The sequence below is a fragment of the Emys orbicularis genome, chromosome 1 (assembly GCF_028017835.1).
Source record: "Emys orbicularis isolate rEmyOrb1 chromosome 1, rEmyOrb1.hap1, whole genome shotgun sequence".
Taxonomy (NCBI): domain Eukaryota; kingdom Metazoa; phylum Chordata; order Testudines; family Emydidae; genus Emys; species Emys orbicularis.
In genome coordinates this window covers 355,452,786-355,471,955 of record NC_088683.1, presented here as the reverse complement: position 1 = coordinate 355,471,955, position 19,170 = coordinate 355,452,786, and the positions used below count along the sequence as shown (strand labels likewise).

General features: G+C 41.7%; 1 protein-coding gene across 1 annotated transcript in view; it reads left to right on the top strand.

Moving 5' to 3' along the window:
* The first annotated feature begins 507 nt into the window (after nt 1-507).
* Nucleotides 508-19,170, top strand: part of EMSY (EMSY transcriptional repressor, BRCA2 interacting) — a 50,915-nt gene continuing 32,252 nt past the window's right edge. Inside the window, exons 1-7 of the mRNA XM_065407417.1 lie at nt 508-582; nt 3,036-3,144; nt 7,554-7,653; nt 8,204-8,278; nt 10,745-10,920; nt 12,496-12,648; nt 16,673-16,932. Coding sequence (XP_065263489.1) covers nt 3,075-3,144; nt 7,554-7,653; nt 8,204-8,278; nt 10,745-10,920; nt 12,496-12,648; nt 16,673-16,932 — 834 coding nt within the window. The 5' untranslated portion in view covers nt 508-582; nt 3,036-3,074. The remainder of the gene's footprint in view (nt 583-3,035; nt 3,145-7,553; nt 7,654-8,203; nt 8,279-10,744; nt 10,921-12,495; nt 12,649-16,672; nt 16,933-19,170) is intronic.

Below are 19,170 nucleotides of genomic sequence, written 5' to 3'. Positions count from 1 at the left end.
GGAACGCAGCCCCTCCCTCGGTTATGCAGGGCTTTGGCTAGCCCTGGGGTGTGCTTCGCCCCTGGGTGCCAAGTGGAGCCCCTGACAATGGCGCTGCGTGCAGGGCAAATACGTTGCAACTCGCTTTGGAACTCCCTCCGGTCTGCGCCGAGCCGCGAAACGCGAACAGGATGATGTCTGCCCCCTCTCGCTCTCCGTAGAGCGTTCCAAGTCTGAGGGCGTGGCGGAAGGCTCCTCTCTTCGCTCCGTTGTCAAACACAAAGGGACTACACCTCCCAGGCGGGCCCCGCGCGCCGCCCTCGGCCACCATCTTGGAAGCGTTGGTTTGATTGCCTGACCCGCCCCTTGTCTCGCGCAATGGCCGGACGTACGTCGTGACGTCTGAAGCGGGCCGTGGGCAGGGCACCGATGAGGGGAAACTACAATTCCCACGCTGCCCCGCGCGGCCGCGCATGCGAGCAGCTGTTTTGCCGCCATCTTGGCTGGACGGAGCTGGCTGCCGCCGCCGCCACTAAACAAACCCGAAGCTACCCGGGCTTTGCCGCTGAGGAGCCTTTAGATGTTCCCGGAACGGCCGGGCAGGTGGGTCCCCTCCGCCCGGGAGCTTGGGCGGGAGCCGGAGGGCGACTCCCCCCTCCGTGGGCTTGTTTGGTGCCGTGTCCACGTCAGTGAAAGGCGCAGGAGTGGGCAGCTCCCGCTCCCACCCCCCCGCCCGGTAGGTGGAGAGCGAAGCGTCCTCTCACCGGGCTGAGCCTGCCCTTTCCCGGGCTGAGCGAGAGGCTTCCGTCCGGCCCCCTGGCTGGGGGAGGAGGGAGCTGTGCCCCCCCCCACAACACCCCCTGGCTGAGCTGTGCCCCCCCCATACACACACACACAACACCCCCTGGCTGGGGGAGGAGGGAGTTGTGCCCCCCCCCAACACCCCCTGGCTGAGCTGTGCCCCCCCCCATACACACACACACAACACCCCCTGGCTGGGGGAGGAGGGAGTTGTGCCCCCCCCTACACACACACACACAACACCCCCTGGCTGGGGGAGGAGGGAGTTGTGCCCCCCCATACACACACACCCAGCACCCGTCTCTCGGCTGAGGGAGGAGTGAGCTGTGCCCCCCATATACACACACACACACAACACCCGTCTCTCGGCTGAGGGAGGAGTGAGCTGTGCCCCCCCCCTACACACACACACACAACACCCGTCTCTCGGCTGAGGGAGGAGTGAGCTGTGCCCCCCATATACACACACACACACAACACCCGTCTCTCGGCTGAGGGAGGAGTGAGCTGTGCCCCCCCCCTACACACACACACACAACACCCGTCTCTCGGCTGAGGGAGGAGTGAGCTGTGCCCCCCATACACACACACAACACCCGTCTCTCGGCTGAGGGGGGAGGGAGCTGTGCCCCCCCTACACACACACACACACACACACACACACACCCGTCTCTCGGCTGAGGGAGGAGGGAGCTGTGCTCTCCCACACACACAGCCCCCAGCCCAGCTGAGAGAAGAGGGAAAGCGGCAGCAGCTCTGTCAGCTGGGGGTAGAAGGAGCTATTCCTGTCCCTTCCCCCAGTGTATCTCTCCCCGCCACCCCGTCGCCTGAGGGTGCCTTCCTCCATCTTGTGGGGGTTGTACTGGGGGTAACTAAGCTCCCACCCACCCCTTCACTATCACGTCTTGTTGTTTGTGTTTGGGATCATTTGTTTTCACTAAAGCCAACAATTACAGGATAGTGATAATCGGCACAATGAATTTGGGAGTGGGGGTAGGTGCATCCTGGTCCTGCTGTCACAGTTTCCTGTGTGTGCTCTGAGAGATCATCTCGTGCAACGTGTAGGTTGCGATCTATGCTTTGTTTTTGTTCATGTTGCTAAACACAGAACCGTAATCACTGCTCTGTGGCGCTTCAGTCTAACGGCCCAAGTGCACTACAAGTATTGTCACGGTCTTGCACAAGTCTATTAACCTGTTTGCCTCTGGCGAGTAATTTTTTTAGTGGGTGGATAAAATCATTCTAATGTGTGGTTTTCATCATTGTCAAGATGTGGTTGGACAAGTTAGATACTGTGCCTATACACCTCTACCTCGATATAATGCTGTCCTCGGGAGCCAAAAAATAGGTGAAACCGCGTTATATCGAACTTGCTTTGATCTGCCGGAGTGCGCAGCCCCCCCCCCCCCCCCCCCCGGAGCACTGCTTTACCGCGTTATATCTGAATTCGTATTATATCGGGTCACGTTATATCGGGGTAGAGGTGTATTGTGCCTGGACAAGTAAATGTTCATGATGTTTTGCCACTCTGCAACATAACAGACAAATGCCAAATACAGTCCCATGGGTTGTATAGTCACTAGCTGGAAGACTTCCTATAATAGATGCTCTGTGCATAAGGAGAGGGAGGGGACTTGTACATCAATTCAGAGATAGTTCTAGATGTAAGGGAGAGCATGGCACGAAAGAAGGTCTGAGAAAGATATAGGCAGCTCGGGAGAGAGGCTAGGATGACCTTCAGGTGTGTCTACACTAAAGAGACTATACTAGCATAGCTACTCTGGTAGAGCTATACTGGCATAGCCCCACAATGTAGATGCAACCTACACTGACAGAAAAGGTTTTTCTGTCAGTGTAGGAATATCATTTCCCTGGACATTAGCTCTCTCAGTGGAAGCACTCTTCCATCGACATAACTGTGTCTACATGGAGGTTATGTTGGCATAGCTACAGTGGTCAGCGGTTTGGTTTATTCACACCTCTGACTGACGTAGCTATTCCAGTATAATTTTCGAGTGTAGACCTAGGCTGAGGAAATGGCTATCGGAAGTCAATGGCTGGTGTGAAGTTGCAGAATTCTGTTATAGTGAAATGGCAAGCCTTTTGCAGGGGTTCAGGCAGGGGAATACGTGGCTGGAAAGGAAGATGACCTTGGTGAAGTTCTGAGCAGGCTGGAGGAAGGGAGAGGTTGCACTAATCAAATTGCGAGATGTAGAGCATGGACTTGTATTTACAGTATTTGTATTCTTTTTCAGGGAGGTTGAGCTCTGTGGGAGCACAAAGACAGAAAAAGAATGCCTGTTGTGTGGCCAACCCTTCTGGATCTCAGCAGGGATGAATGCAAGAGGATTCTTCGCAAACTGGGTACAGTGAGATGCAATTTGTGGGTCTCTGCTTCCTCCATCCCACTGGCTGCTGGGACTTTGTGTATCTATCTCTGTTTAAAGAATCACCAGCCCACTGTCTTCATTAAACACTTTCATATGTTTGCAATCAATTTATAAGATACAGAAAGTGATCAGTAGGTGTCAGTGTTTTCACAGCTCTTGCTTTGATAGTATTTGGTAGTGTTGGATGCTCTTTATGGATTCAATGAATAGAGCTGGTTATACACCTAATTTCATAGAATCATTTTAATTGGATGGTACCTACACTGCAAATTATGATGTTTTCATGCACATTAATGTGTAATAGGAGACATTTCTGTCAAAAGTGAGTAACTCCTCAGTTTGCTATTTCCACATATCTGATTAATTTCCTACCTGCTTTTTTGGTTTTATATAGAGAAAACATATGAAGGTCAAAATGAATCTTGCAATGCTACCCATGTTTAGTTGTCAGTGTTTTGAGTTACATCAGTAAAACTACTGTAATGCAGATTCTCAATGAAAGAAAATGTCCCACAATACAATATTTCCAATCTTCAATTACAGGACGACAGGAATTGGCTGTGAGATGTGAAAACAATCTCCTCAATTAGTTTAATGGTCATAACATTAGGAGCCTATTGAATTGCTGTAGCCATGCATCGAATTCTGGATGCTTTGCCCAAATGAAAAGGGCTATCAGTAAGAAGGTTTCTGGGTGTTATATCTGTAATAACATGCATATGTAGTAAGGCAACTATACTTAATAGCATTTTAGTATTGGAAGAAGAAAAATCTTAGTTTTCTTTTTAGACTTTCATTTAGGCAACATAGTCTAGTGGTTGAACACAGTAGAGGGAATTGAGATTAGATATTTGAGATTTTCTACTGACTTCCCGTGTGACCTTGGGCAAATCACTTAACCTCTCTGGGCTTTATTTTACCCATCTATAAAAAAAGTGAAGTACTGTACTACATACCTTGCATCAGAGGCATGAAGGTTAATGTTTGTAAAGCGCTTTGAGGTCCCCAGATTATGCTATAAAACTATTATTATTAGCTGAGAGAAAGGGGTGAAACTATTTTCTCTCATCTTGCTCGGTTATCTGGGGGGGGGGGTTCTGTTTTTAAGAGACAGCACATTGAATATAGAATCTGAACCATTATTTTTATTATTTAAAAATTTATTACTTGTATTGTGATAGCACCTAGAGGCGCCTAACTGAGATTGCAAGTGTACAAACAGAGACAGAGGCGTATACTATCGGAAAGAACTTTGTCTAAATAAACAAGATAGACAAGGGAGTGGAAATGGAAGCACAGAGAGGTGAAGTGACTTGCCCTGTAGCAAGGTCACAAAGCAGGTCAGTGATAAAGCAAAGCATATAGCCCATGTTTCCTGACTTCCAGTCCAGTGCTCTATTCATTAGACCACGCTGCAAGGCTCAGATACTCCATAGTAAATTAAACACCATAGCAGATTTTAGAAAAATGTGTCAATACTTAAATCATATCTTAGTGTGATATCTAGCACTGCCCTGAGACCTTTGCAGTACATAGCTAGTTCTTTTTTGAACCGTGTTATAGTCTTGGCCTTCACAACATCCTCTGGCAAAGAATTCCACAGGTTGACTGTGCGTTGTGTGAAAAAATACTTCCTTTTGTTTGTTTTAAACCTGCTACCTATTCATTTCATTTGGTGACCCCTAGTTCTTGTGTTATGAGAAGGGGTAAATAATACTTCCTTATTTACTTTATCCACACCAGTCATGATTTTATAGACCTCTATCATGTCCCCCCTTAGTTGTCTCTTTTCTAAGCTGAAAAGTCTCCTCATACGGCAGCGGTTCCATACCCTTAATCATGTTTGTTGCCCTTTTCTGAACCTTTTCCAAGTGCAATACATCACTTTTGAGATGGGGCGACCACATCTGCACGCAATATTCAAGATGTGGGTGTACTGTGGATTTATATAGAGGCAATATGATATTTTCTTTCTTCTTATCTATCCCTTTCTTAATGATGCCCAACATTCTGTTAGCTTTTTTGTCTGCCGCTGCACATTGAATGGATGTTTTCAGGAAACTATCCACAATGACTCCAAGATCTCTTTCTTGAGTGGTAACAGCTAATTTAGACCCCATCATTTTATATGTATAGTTGGGATTATGTTTTCCAATGTGCATTACTTTACATCTGTCCTGTGATCTTCACTGTCTGCCAAGCTGCTAAAACATAAATTGAAAGGTCTTAATATAGTGGCTCTCCATAAAACAAAACCAACCTTAACTCAGACATCGAGTGATTACTGGGTAAAGTAACTTCATAGTCTAAACACAGAAAAATACTGTAGTATTTCTCATATTACCGTGTGGTACCTTAGCAAATGTTGACTTTAAAGACAACAATTGGACTGGTATATAAAATGCTTCTTCATCCTAGCCTTAAATACTTAAGCAGTCATTGTCTGCCCAATGTCCTGGTTTGGGGGTTATGGTTGACCAAAATGTGTCTTTTCTGTTTTCCCCTAGGTTTAGTCGGACCTGGGATGGGTGTAGGAATTGTTTTGGACATGGTTCTCTGGTTGTGTAAATTGGGTCCACTGGACTCACTCACTGACAGTTTTTGTAAACAATATACAAATAACAAGTCTTGCTTATTTTGGCAGCTATTATCTGACTGCTATTTGTGCTCTAGTCAGTCTTTTTTATTATTGTTTCTGTCCCTATTAATACTTATTTTTATGTTAACTGGGATTTGATTTTGTTGGTCTGTATAGCTATGTATAGTGTGGAAAGGGTTTAGATTGCTAATTTAAAACGAGGCTTTCAGTCACACTTTTTTTTGTGAAATGTTCAAATAATGTGCCCCGTGATATTAGGATTATATATTTTGACTGAGTGGTATTTCCATGTTATAAATAAATAAAAATAAATTAATAAATAATAATAAATTAATGGAGATATCCTAACTCCTAGAACTGGAAGGGACCTTGCAGGTCATTGAGTCCAGCCCCCTGCCTTCACTAGCAGGACCAAGTACTGATTTTGCCCCATATCCCTAAGTGGCCCCCTCAAGGATTGAACTCACAACCCTGGGTTTAGCAGGCCAATGCTCAAACCACTGAGCTATCCCTCCCCCCAATGAGCTATCCCTCCCCCCAATGAGCTATCCCTCCCCCCATGTTCTGCTCTTCAGCATTTTCTGTAAGCTAAAGAATAATGTTAATCATTTTTCAGTGTTCAATCAGTTCATTGTCTTTGATGTATTGGTTGCACATTAGAGATCTGAGTGTTTCTTGTTGCTTCAATGTGTTAGCATTCTTTTCTGCTTTAAATTGTAGACCAGTGATATCAGGGTTGGAAGGGACCTCAGGAGGTCATCTAGTCCAACCCCCTGCTCAAAGCAGGACCAATCCCCAGACAGATTTTTACCCCAGTTCCCTAAATGGCCCCCTCAAGGATTGAACTCTCAACCCTAGGTTTAGCAAGCCAATGCTCAAACCACTGAGCTATCACTCCCCCACATATGTAAATAGTTACATATGTTATGGAAATTAAGCAAGACACATTGACAAGAAAATTTATACGACCGTCTAAAAAGCTGTCATGAATGTTAGAGGGAAGATTAGTTTTTCTTTTGATAGAAGTAACTTTTTCATGAGTAAAGTCAGTTTTCAGAATGGAGAGAGGTAAATAGTGGTATCCCCCAGGGGTCTGTACTGGGACCAGTCCTATTCAACATATTCATGAATGATATGGAAAAAGGGGTAAACAGTGAGGTGGCAAAATTTGCAGATGATACAAAACTATTCAAGTCCCAGACTGCGAAGAGCTACAAAAGGATCTCCCAAAACTAGGTGACTGGGCAACAAAATGGCAGATGAAATTCAATGTCGATAAATGCAAAGTAATGCTCATTTGAAAACATAATCCCAACTAAACTCCATCTTTCCTATGGAGTTTTGTTAAAGATCTTATGAATATTTCATTTACTCCTGGAAAATTACATAGTACTTTACAAAAATAGGGCCTGATCTTTCAAGTCCCCCTGCGTGTGGCACTCCTACTGGCATCAGTGGGAGCACTCTGTGTGGAAGGCTTGCAGGGTTGGTCTTTGTGGCACCTGGTCATAGTCTTTTAAACTGCTTTCTAGAGAATCTGCTGTGAAATCACAACAAAATATGCTGCATATAACAACTGTACACGGCAGAGTAACTTGCTGAAATAGTTCTGAATCATCAGTCTCTCGTAGAGAACACTGCATTTTTGAAGGAGTAACATACTCCTTTTTTAAATAAGATGTTAATACATTAATAGCAAATCTATTGTATTTAAACCCATGATTTTATTTTTCCCTTTTTGCTGTTAATGGTTAAGAGCTAATCATATTTCTATATTTCCTTAGAACTGGAGGCATATGCTGGAGTTATCAGTGCCTTGCGTGCACAGGGGGACCTTACCAAGGATAAGAAAGACCTTCTTGGAGAACTCTCCAAAGTGCTTAGGTAAACCTCACTCTACTTATGGTAAATGTGGTGAATATATAATTGGTTTATGGCCTGTTTTCTTTTAAAAGCATTGCACACACTTCCTACCAGAGGCATCTTCGGTTCTTAAAATGAATTCATAATCAGAAAAGAGACTCCAGAAACAATATAGTGGGAATTCCATATTTATTTTTCTTTCAAAGATTCCTGGTTACATTTGCTTATCTTGCAAATGAAATTTTTTTCCTCACTTCCATCCTTGTAAGATTGCAACCCAGAATTGGAAATCCTGCCATGTAGCCGCTAATGTAATCTCTAGTAACTGTGGTGAAATCCTTTCTATTCTCTAGGCCAGAGAATTATTTCTTTTACCTTCTGAATAATAAAAGACTTTATTTTCGCTGCCACAGGGGAGATAAGCAAGTGGCAATCTCTAAAATGTAAATACTGACCCCTCCATCCACCAGAGTGGAGCTGTTTCTAACATTTTCATTTTCGCTAACAGGATCAGATAAATATATTTGTCTTTCCATATCTAAAATATATTGGCTGCTTTCTTTTTTGACAGCATTTCAACTGAGCGCCATCGTGCTGAAGTTCGGAGAGCCGTAAATGATGAACGGCTAACAACTATTGCGCATAAGTAAGCTATTAGTCATACTGCACATGTCTTCCATAAGGCACCAAATAGTCTTCCCATTGGACAGTCCTTTATCCTTTAAACCAAATACTAGATTTTAAACCACTAGCAACCTTGAAGGGATAACACAGCTGACAATTGAAGTAGTACATGTAACTATACCCTCAACTGTTGCAGATCTGTAGTATGTACTACAGGAAAATGTGTGGAAGTTGTTTAAATCTGCAGTTAACAAGTCAGTGTTTTGTTCATTAAGGTAGTGCTTAGGAGTCAGCTGAAAATGGGGCCCCATTTTGTTGTATATAAACATAGTATAAGAGAGAGTTCCTGCCTTGAAGAGCTTACAGTCTAAATAGATAAGACCAAACAGAAGGTTGGGAAACTGATATAATGTATATGGAGAGTGAACAATATGATGGCTGCAAACTTCATGTTTGTGCCATGATTTTAGTTTTGTTTAAATCCTTTTGATGGGGTTACGTTAGGAGGGGATTAGCTAAATGAAGGGATAAAGGATCTTTGGTGACCTTGAGGGAGGGGGTCAGAGAGGGTGGAGCAAACAGCCAGTCAGCACTGGGGAAAATGTTTGGAGTGAAAATTTCAGAAAGCAGTCTGTCATCATCACCGTCCATTGTTCCCTGCTTGAACTGCCCTGTGCAGCTGCTGTGGCAGCGTCAGTTTTGGCTGGCTCCTCCCTGCGTTTTCTTTCCCAAAGCCCACAATTGCTGTGGAGAAGGGGATGCCCCCTGGGTCCTAGTTCCCTGTGGGGAGGGGAGTGGTCTCAGTTCTGGGTTCTGGAGGGAAGTGTGGCCTGGCTGGCCCATATTTATGCCCCAGTTCAGCAGGACATGGTTGAACTGCTTTCTGCAGCTGTTGTGCCAGTTTCAGTCTCTAGCTGGCTCCCTACAGTTTTTTTCCCAAAGACCACATGATTGGGGGAGAAAACTGGTGCTTACTTATCTTTAAGTGAAATACTTAGTACTCTTAGTATCTGAGAGTAGTTTTCAGAATGAAATAAATGGCTTGAGAGATTTTTTATTTTATTTTAAGGGGGAAAGAAATGCCTTACATTATTTAATGTCCAGCTAGAGTATAAGAATTTCTCTTTATTTTCATAAGTTAACATAATAAAACAGCTATAGATTTTAAGTGTGACTCTTACAACTCTGAAATTATAGGGGGAAAAAACAATAAAACAATCATGTATAAGGAGCCTATCATATCAGTTAGCAATATTTTGAACTGAGACTCACCAAAAGTGGCATATTCTTTTGTAAACTGTCATTTAAAAGTTTCAGGTTTAAAGGCTTGGAAATAGTGTGTCCTATTAGACAACTACATAGCATAACAGTTTAGATTTTTTTCTTTAAAAAGAAAAAGTGAATAAGGAATAGCTTATGTATTAAAACAATCAGGATTGATTTCTTAAATTGAATTTCCTGTTAAATGCTGATGATGATGTCAGCCGTTTGCAAAACTCATGCAGTTTCTGCCTCAAGGGGATTAAAATCTAGAACACACGGTAGGAAACCCAAAGGAGGTGCAGTTTATGGAATGCCATATCTTTTTTAAAATCTCTTTCCTTCTTTCACACTGAGAAATAATGTAGCAGAGAGCTCATTTGGCTTATGTGGATTAATTCTTAATGATGCTAGGAAAGTGCAGTATTACCATTAGATATATTGGAGTTAGCACTCTTAATATAAACTCATGTTTGCAGTTACTTTCAACAAAAAAATTAAATTTTACCTCAACTGATGCTAATCAGTAAGTACTGTAAGAAAATTTATGGAAGATGCTGAAACAAATCTGGGTCTAACTGAGAAATAGATGGACTAATTAGTGCTAATCTTTTTACTAGTTACTTAGTACTGTTAGCCAGAGTTAAAAGTAGTTCTTCAGTATGTGGTAATAAATCAAATGAAACTCTAATTGAAAACTGTAGTCTACAGTTCTGGCTTCATTGATTCAGTGAAATGGTCATACAAAACAGAAGCAATTTTGCCCAGCAGAAAAAGGGGATAACATGATTCTTAAGTATTCTATTTTGTCTTCAAACATTGAGACTAATTAGAAGTTAAGACCAGGTGGTTGGCCTCTGTTAAGGGAAATGCACGGGCTGAGTCATCTGACATGTTGCAAACTTGTTTGGGCTATTGTGATGGGGCTTAGAATATTTTTAATTAAGTAGAACGAGATCTGCCTTAGAAACGATTATTTCTATAGCACACTTAATTTGATGGCTGTTTCATGAACGTTGTGCTTCTGATTTTTTAGTTAGTTTGAGGAGTATAATATGCACTCATTTGCAAGACTGCCTTTTTAGTTATGATTTACTGTACATATTCTAGGCTGTCACTAGAAGAAAAATCCTGTTATCTAATAGCTTTTCTCTGTTGGAAAAGCATATTTAGTCAGTAAATGTGCTGGATAAGAGAACACTTTCACATAATATGCATTTCTGTTTAGTATGTCCGGACCGAACAGCTCTTCAGAATGGTCTATAGAAGGTCGTCGACTGGTGCCGCTGATGCCACGGCTGGTTCCACAAACAGCCTTTACTGTAACAGCTAATGCTGTTGCCAATGCAGCTATTCAGCACAATTCATCTCTTCCCGTTCCTGCAGAAACTGGGAACAAAGAAGGTGAGGGAATCCCAGTATCTTACTGCAAGTAGTGACGATGTGAGAAGAATAATTACACATTTTAAAGGGACACCCGTCAGCTAGCTTAGCTCCAAAGTGTGTAGGTTATATTTAAAACAAACAAACAAAAACCCCGTTCCTTCATTTTCATACAATATTAATAGAAATGTTTTCATGAAATCTGATTGGATTTGCAGTCCCTTTTGGAGTTTTTACAACCTAAATGTAGTATTGTGCTAGTGCAGTGGTTCTCAAACTGGATCGGAACCCCAAAGTGGGTTGCGACCCTATTTTAATGGGGTCGCCGGGCTAGCTTAGACTTGCTGGGATCCGGGGCTGAAGCCTGAGCCCCGCCACCTGGGGCCGAAGCCCAAGGGCTTCAGCCCTGGGCGGCACAGCTCAGGTTACAGGCCCCCTGCCAGGGGCTGAAGCCCTTGGGTTTCAGCTTTGGCCCCCCCCCACCCAGGGCATCGGGGCTCAGGCAGGCTCAGACTTCAGTCCCCCCTCCTGGCTCGTGTAGTAATTTTTGTTGTCAGAAGGGGGTCGCGGTGCAATGACGTTTGAGAACCCCTGTGCTAGTGCATTAGGAACCGGAATATGAAATTGACTAAAAGCACAAAGGAACTGGACTGGTTTACTGTCTATGCCAAGAAAAAGGCAAAAATGTAAACTGCATACATTCTAAATATTTTGAAGTTGTAAAGTGTGGCGGCAGTTAGAAATGGTGCAAAGTTAAATTACTAAAAATTAAAGAAATAAAGAAGTTGTTACAGGTCCCTTTAAGGTATAGTGATATTCAGAAAAGTGACTTTGTAAAAATGACGTGGATATCCATTCTTATTTTGTCACTCCAGATCAAATGTACTAAATTACCAAGTCAAAAGATGCCTCCCCCATCCTCCCCTTACCCCCTACAAACTCCATCTAAGCTGCAACGTTTTATTTTATTTTGTTTTAGGGATTTAGTTTCAGTATATTTACACAGTTACAGAAAACCTAACACTTCTCGAATTAGTTTTTTTCTGACAGATTTGGGAAACATTATACCACCTGCTTTCTCTCACTACTCCTTGTAAACATCAATGTTACAGCAATTAAACAAGGAAAACCATTTTAAAGGACATCAATCTGTCTTAATTTAAAGAGGGTTTTCAGATTGATTCTAGGACTGACATGCCACTGAGCACAATGCAATAACAATTTTATATTTATATCACTGATCTACGCAAGAGTCCTAAGCACATTAAAACAAAGTTAATTAAAATACTAAACACATACAAGATAAACTATAATGTAAAACACACAATCAGTAGAGAAGAAAATAATATCAATGGTGTCTTTAAGGTCTTCTCAAGTAAAAACGTTTTAAAATCTACTTTGAAAGCAGCTAATTCTATGGTCGTTCTTGGGTCAGAGCGGCCAGCACTCCACAGTAGCAGGACCGCAGAGGCAAGGATGTGGATAGTGACCCACTAAGCCTTAGGCTTTAATTTATCTTCAAAGCTGTCAAAATAGTGCTAGGATAATGGAATTCTTTACTTTAGTTATGTGGAAGGTGTCTTCTCTCCTCTTCAGTGGTGGTTTGCTATTCCTACACAAGTACCACTTCAACCCCAACATCTACCCCTGTTCCAAGTGGCAGCGTAGCAACAGTGAAGTCCCCCAGACCTGCCAGTCCAGCCTCCAATGTAGTCGTCTTGCCAAGTGGAAGTACTGTTTACGTCAAAAGTAAGTGATGCCAGTAACTTTGATTAACAAAACAGGAAGGGGGTGGTCTTGTGGTTAAAGCACAGGACTTTGAGTCAGGTAATCTGGGTTCTAAACCCAGCTCTGCCTCAAACTTACTGTGTGACTTTGGACAAGTCACTTTACCGATAAATACACTAAGGCACAAAGATGTTAAAGTGCGACTAATACTTCTCTTCCTCATGAGGGTATGTTGAGGCTCAATGCATTGATTGAAAAATACTCTGAGATATTTTGATATCTGGGATAACAGAAGTGCAAAGTATGAAAAATAAAACCTAGGAATTGCCATGCAATAGTGGATCATTTGTCCATCTAGTTTGGAATTTTGCCTCTGATGTGGTCAGACCTAATGCTTCAGAGGAAGGTTTCCCTTCCACCTCTTCCCCAAAGTATGCAACTGGCCTACAGTGCAGTCATTTATCATTTGAGGACGTGGGAAGGAAGAGAAACCCATTTCCCCTTCTCAGATGAGCAGGAGAATTTCTAGGAATATCATTTCCCTACAAGCACTCATGTGCCCTAAAGCAGCAAGTGATATGGCATGTCAAGGTAAAGGGCCAAATCCTTACCTTATATAAATCAGCTAAGGATTTGGCCCTTTGTGGATATTACCAAAATAATATAAATTTAAAATAATATAGTTTTCCTGCTGTGTTTTTCTGAGCAGTAGCTGAACTTTTAAACAAACTACACAACTAACCTCACCCAGGGATTCTATTATCATTTACTTGCACAGTGCTATGGCTTGCATACTACCACAGTTCTGCAGTGTGTTGGGAAGTACAGGCTTAGAAACCAACTACATCATTTGACTATTCCTACTATCAGGGTGGATAAAAATTGATGACTTTAAAATAATCAGAAATCATATTTTTAAATTTAAATCAGATTTTTTATTGAAATGTATATACATTTTTGTTTAAAAATAAACCTATCTAAAATTAAATTTGAAATTGATAACCTGTGTTAAGGCGTAAATGGGCTATAATCTACTGAAATAATTTAAATAAAAAAATATGCTGCATCAATGAGCCCTCCTCAAATTTTTATTCTGCTTTTAATTACATAGAGAATCAGAGAGGAAACAACATTTGAGGTCAACTCAAGCTTTATAAATGTCACAATGTAATGTAATTAATTAAGTAATTATCTGTTATTATTTTCAGTCTTTATAGTGGAGTGAATGCGATTTACATTTTCCAGAAAAGCTTTTGCTGTAACTAAACTGAAACCAAAAGTAATTAGCAGGTGCAGAGAGAATCTTTTCTTCATTTTGACTAGTTCAGTCAAAATTGAGAAACTGATTGGAAGTTGAAAAAGGAGGAAAGTTTGTCTAAGAATAAAAGCCAAGTGGGAGATGATGAGAATAATGCTAAATACTTGAAGGATATGAGGTCAGATTTTCAAAGGTATTTAGGCACCTGAAGATGCAGGTACGTGTCTGCTGGGATATTCAAAAATGCCTAAGCAGGTTAGGCAGCTAACTCTTACTGAAATCACCTTAGAAAGCCATGTACATATCTTTGCAATATTTGGCCCACGGTTACCAGAAACAAGCCGTTTAAAATGCAAAACATGTTTTGGTAAACTTGTTTTCTTATGTATCCAGCACATTTAAGGTAATTTTATTTAACGAAGAAACAATTTAAAAATGCTGCTTTTGTACAGTTTTAATTTAATTCCAAATTCCATTCAAGTGCAGCTTGACACAAATGCCAGGTATAGATTACCACCTCATACATAAGAATGGCATCAATTCACCATTTTCTAACATTAAAAAAAAATTAAAATTAAGAATTTGAATAAATGTATGTTAAGCTATATGAATACTAAAATAAATGTACAGATATAGCATATCCTCCTGGTTAGCAAAAAGAAATGCCAAATTTAGTCTAAAGATTTTATTTGGTGTTTTAATTCTTACATCAACCAATGAGAATAAACCTTCCTTTAGAAAAATAATTAAAAAGTACAAATGCAAATGGAGATTAAAATTGATATTTAAATCAAGGTTTCCTACTTGCAGTTATAAATCACTTGGATTTAAATCAATCTGCCCTACCTACTATAGAAAGGTACATTGTTTCAGATGTAAGATCTAGAAAAATTGATGTTCTCTTAGCTCAAACAACTGAAATCTAAACCTTAAAAAAATGCTATCATGTAATAATGACTCAGCCTACGATTTGGTCACGGAAGTCCTTCATGACTTCAGCCCGCAGTGGCTGGGAGCTGCAGGGCACCCCACTGCCCAGGGTCGCCGGGAGCTGCAGGGTACCCCCGCCGCCTGGCGTGGCGGGGGCCCCACAGCTCCCCAGCCTCCACAGTGGCGGGGGGGGGGGAATACCCCAGAGGTCCCCAGTCCCCGCAGATGGGGTGGGAGGGGGGAGGGATCCCCAGCTGCCACTTCTGGCGGGGGAATCCCCCGCAGCTCCCCAGCCTACACATGGGCGGCGGGGGAATCCCCCGCAGCTCCTCAGCCACCGCAGGCGAGGGTCCCTCCCCGCTCCCAGCCATTGAGCGGGGCAGAGGCCGCAATTCCCAGCCACAGCAGGGCGGGGTGCTGGACCCTCCTCCCTCCCCATTTTGTCATGGACGTTTTTAGTAAAAGTCAGGGACAGGTCATGGCTTACGTGAACCTTTGTTTATTGCCCATGACCTGTCCGTGACTTTTACTGAAAATTTCCATGACAAAATCGTATCCTTAGTAATGACTGTAAGACCGGTCTGGATTCAAACAAATGATACAGGGATGAAAAAATCTCAATCCCCTAAATCAGCCAATCCCTCAATTTTTTGCATTTGAATTTTTGCTGAGAGCAGATTTAATTTTCTTTTGCAAGATGAGGGTCTGAGAATGAGCATCTCCAGCCATCTTGTACAAAGATGAACTGAAGGCATTTAGTTTGGTTTTTCAACTCATCACCTTTGACTTATGTGATTGCCCATAAGCATGGCATCATGCCTGTATGAGGTATTGTCAAAGGTGGTTACAATACACATCCATGCATATAATGTCTGACATTCTGTGACCCTTTTGGTCAGTTGAAGTAAGAGAATCTTGGACAAGGTCTAGTGTTTTATGAAAGTAGTGCCATGCTGCTTATCAAGATCAACAGAGCATGTTCTAGAAAGCTAGTGTCAGTGGTTCAGCGAAGTGTTACAGCAGATATATTTTCTGCACCTGAGGAGGGTGATTGTGGGGGTGAAGAAACTTTTTGGAGGCAAAAAGTTTCTTTTGCAGGATTGCATATTGGTAAAAGTTTTCTTTTTGACATACAGTGAGTAAAATGTGCCAAAATAGTCACTGCTTCAAACTGCTAAAGGCACAAGTTGGCAAAGTGGGATGTGGTCTTGGCAGCAGGAATGCATCATCTGATCAATAGAACTTCAGAAGCTATTTGAAGGAGAAAGGGATGCTGCTGCAAGTGTACTGGGTTGCATTAAAGAAGGCACAAGGGATAAGGGGGGCATGGGGTGATGAAGCAAAGGGGGAAATTTTAGTTACACGTGTATAATTGCCATAGATGAAAACTGCTGGAAAAGCTGAATGTGGAGTTCTGAACAGGAATGCACTTGAAAAATGTCTTCCCATCCCCCTCTCACATATGCAGTCTCATTAGTGTAACTTCTGCCATTTTTACACAGAATAGCAAAACCCCAACACTGGCTATTACATTCTTTTAATTTCTTATCCAGAATTAAACTGCAAAATTACTCAGTAGCCTTGGTTGTTTATTTTTTAAGAGAAATTCAGTATTATGAGAACAAGTGTGATCTGTGGGAGGGAATTGGAACAGCTGATTCTGTTCTCAGGTCTGTCATGGACTTGCTGTGACCTTTGGAAGGTTTTGTCTTCTCTCTGCCTTGTGTTTTCCCATTTGAAAATGGATGTAGGACTTAACAAGCTTAATGTTGTTAGAAAGCACTTAATGTTATTAGAAAGCAGTAAGAAATGGTCAGATGAAAAGCACTATATAATTGAAAAGTCCTGTTCTTCCAGGTGTCAGCTGCTCAGATGATGATGAAAAGCCCCGTAAAAGGCGACGAACTAACTCTTCTAGTTCCTCCCCTGTTCTTCTGAAAGAAGTCCCGAAGGCTGTCACTCCTGTCACTAAAACTATCACGGTGCCTGTAAGTGGCAGCCCCAAGATGAGTAATATCATGCAGAGCATTGCCAACTCCTTACCGCCACACATGTCTCCTGTGAAAATAACGTTCACTAAACCCTCAACACAGACGACAAACACAACAACACAGAAGGTACGTGGGGGAATCCGCCAAGCATTACATAATTGTATTTCCATCAATGAATAAGACATGATATTTAGCTTTTTCTGCTCTACAAAAGTGTCAAGCTATATTTTAAGGATTGTTCTTTGGGTAAGATAATCCCTCTTTTTAAAACAAAAATCTTGTGTGAATTTAGTGCACCTTTGTGTGAAGGGACCTGGATTGACAGTCCTGGAGACTGAAGCCCTCTTTTTATCCACAGAACAGGTACAGCACAGGCAGTGGGAGTGCAAGCTTCCCCCACACTGCCCCACCAATGTGCATCAACCCTGACCTGAAGGGATCCCTTCTAGGGATGAGAGGGAATTTAGTCTCCATGCTCATTCAATTATTGGCCTCTCTGGTGAGACTGCCAACAAGTTTCCAGTTAGTACCTTTTGTGGTGTTGGGTTTTGTGATATGGGCACTAGTCCACTGAGAACTGGATCACATAGGCCAATGAGCAGCCATCAGATGGTAACAACTTTTGGTCAAAGGTAATCTTTCTTATTTCTCTTTTCCTTAATTAAAATTATTCTATTTTTGCAGTAGTAAGACCCCAGGAAACTGGGTTTGGTCTTTCCATGGCCCACTCTACTTTGTGTAGGAGATCATGCCTCGGGGAGGCATGAGTTCTCTCTTTGGCCCCAGCAGGACTTGTTGCTAGATCTGAACAGAGATTGTGGGGATGTTATTTTCCTTTTCATTCTACTCCCTTTACATACACATAGTATTGTGGCAGTTGAGATCAGCTGAGGTACTCAAACTAACAGTGCCCATGTTTGACCATAATGGGGCTGGAGGCAAGCAGTCCTCAGCTGTAGAATGTTTTTAAAATGTGTTCTGCATTTGTTGATTTCCAGATCATGCTGCAAGACCTACTTGTTCTCTCAGGCTTTTGGGGAGGGTTTTAGATTTTGGACTGGTCCCAAATGACATTTTGTTTTTGATTTTGTGGGTCCAGAGTATTGGCTGGATGTATTTTAATTAACTAAAATAAATAAATCCTGTTTAAATTTAAACACAATAGTGACAGTGGAAACACTGCAAACCAAATTCATCTTTGGCGTATCTATTGATTTCAGTAGATTTCCATGAGAGATTAATTTGACCTTGACACAGAGAGTATTGATTTAGATTGGCCTCTAGAAAGCATTCTTCAAATAATGAGAGATTCTTGACTTTTGAGCCCAACCTCCCCACCATAATCTTTGTGTTAGACTCAGATTTAATTTCTAACTTTATGTGGATTAGCACACTTCCCATATCCTGATTTTGGATGCTTAGTTCAGTGGAGTAACTTCCTACATTTTAGTATGCAGTGCGTTTATTCCTGGCCTTTCATAATGTCTGTTCAGTTGTGTAAAGTAGGGGATGCTTTCCTTTAGTTCCCTGAAGTCCAGAAGTATCACTGCTCAAACAAATGTCTGCTGGAAATGCATTCTGGTTAATGGTATGCAAATGAGCACAAGCACATCAAATAATAAGGTCTTGCTTTCCATGCAGCAAATATTATTTGGATTAAAGTCTGGTTTAACCAGTGACAGAACATTTGTCTGGATGAACGCAAGTTTTGCGTTGGAGTAATTTATTGTTTGTACTAAATATAACTAGCTTGAAGAAAAGTGGGGGGCTTGGTGTACTCATCTACATATCATTATCCAGGATATATTCATTATCCATACTACTTATACATCTTATTCCTTTTTCAGAGCAGGTGCTTTGAACTCTGTAAATAAAGTTTTAGCCTGTGCTTTAGTATCGTCTATATTGAAAATGAAATTGAAAAGCATAGATTATAAAGGAGGATGTAGTAGTAGTTCAAGATGAAATAGACCTGCAAAGGAAAGGTACAGGCACAAGATAGGATATTAAGCTATTACGATCTGATTATTCACTGTCCTTTCTGAATGGAGCAATAGATGCCATCTTTTTGAAAATGGAAATACTGTTAATTTTATCTTCTTTCACTCAGGCCTTTACAGAAAGGTATTTATCACTTGTTCTCAAAAACCTTCCAACAGATAATATTTCTCATTTTGCTTTATATGCATACTTCAGTTTATAAGTGAAATCTCACTCAGGTCCCATGCTAATACACAATGACAAGATCTAAACTTGTTCTAATAGGAAGTGTAGTTTTTGTATATTGCATAATTTGTTATCATGATACTCTCTAAATTGAGTTTGTATATCATACTTTCCAACCAAAGCGATAATGCTGCTTTA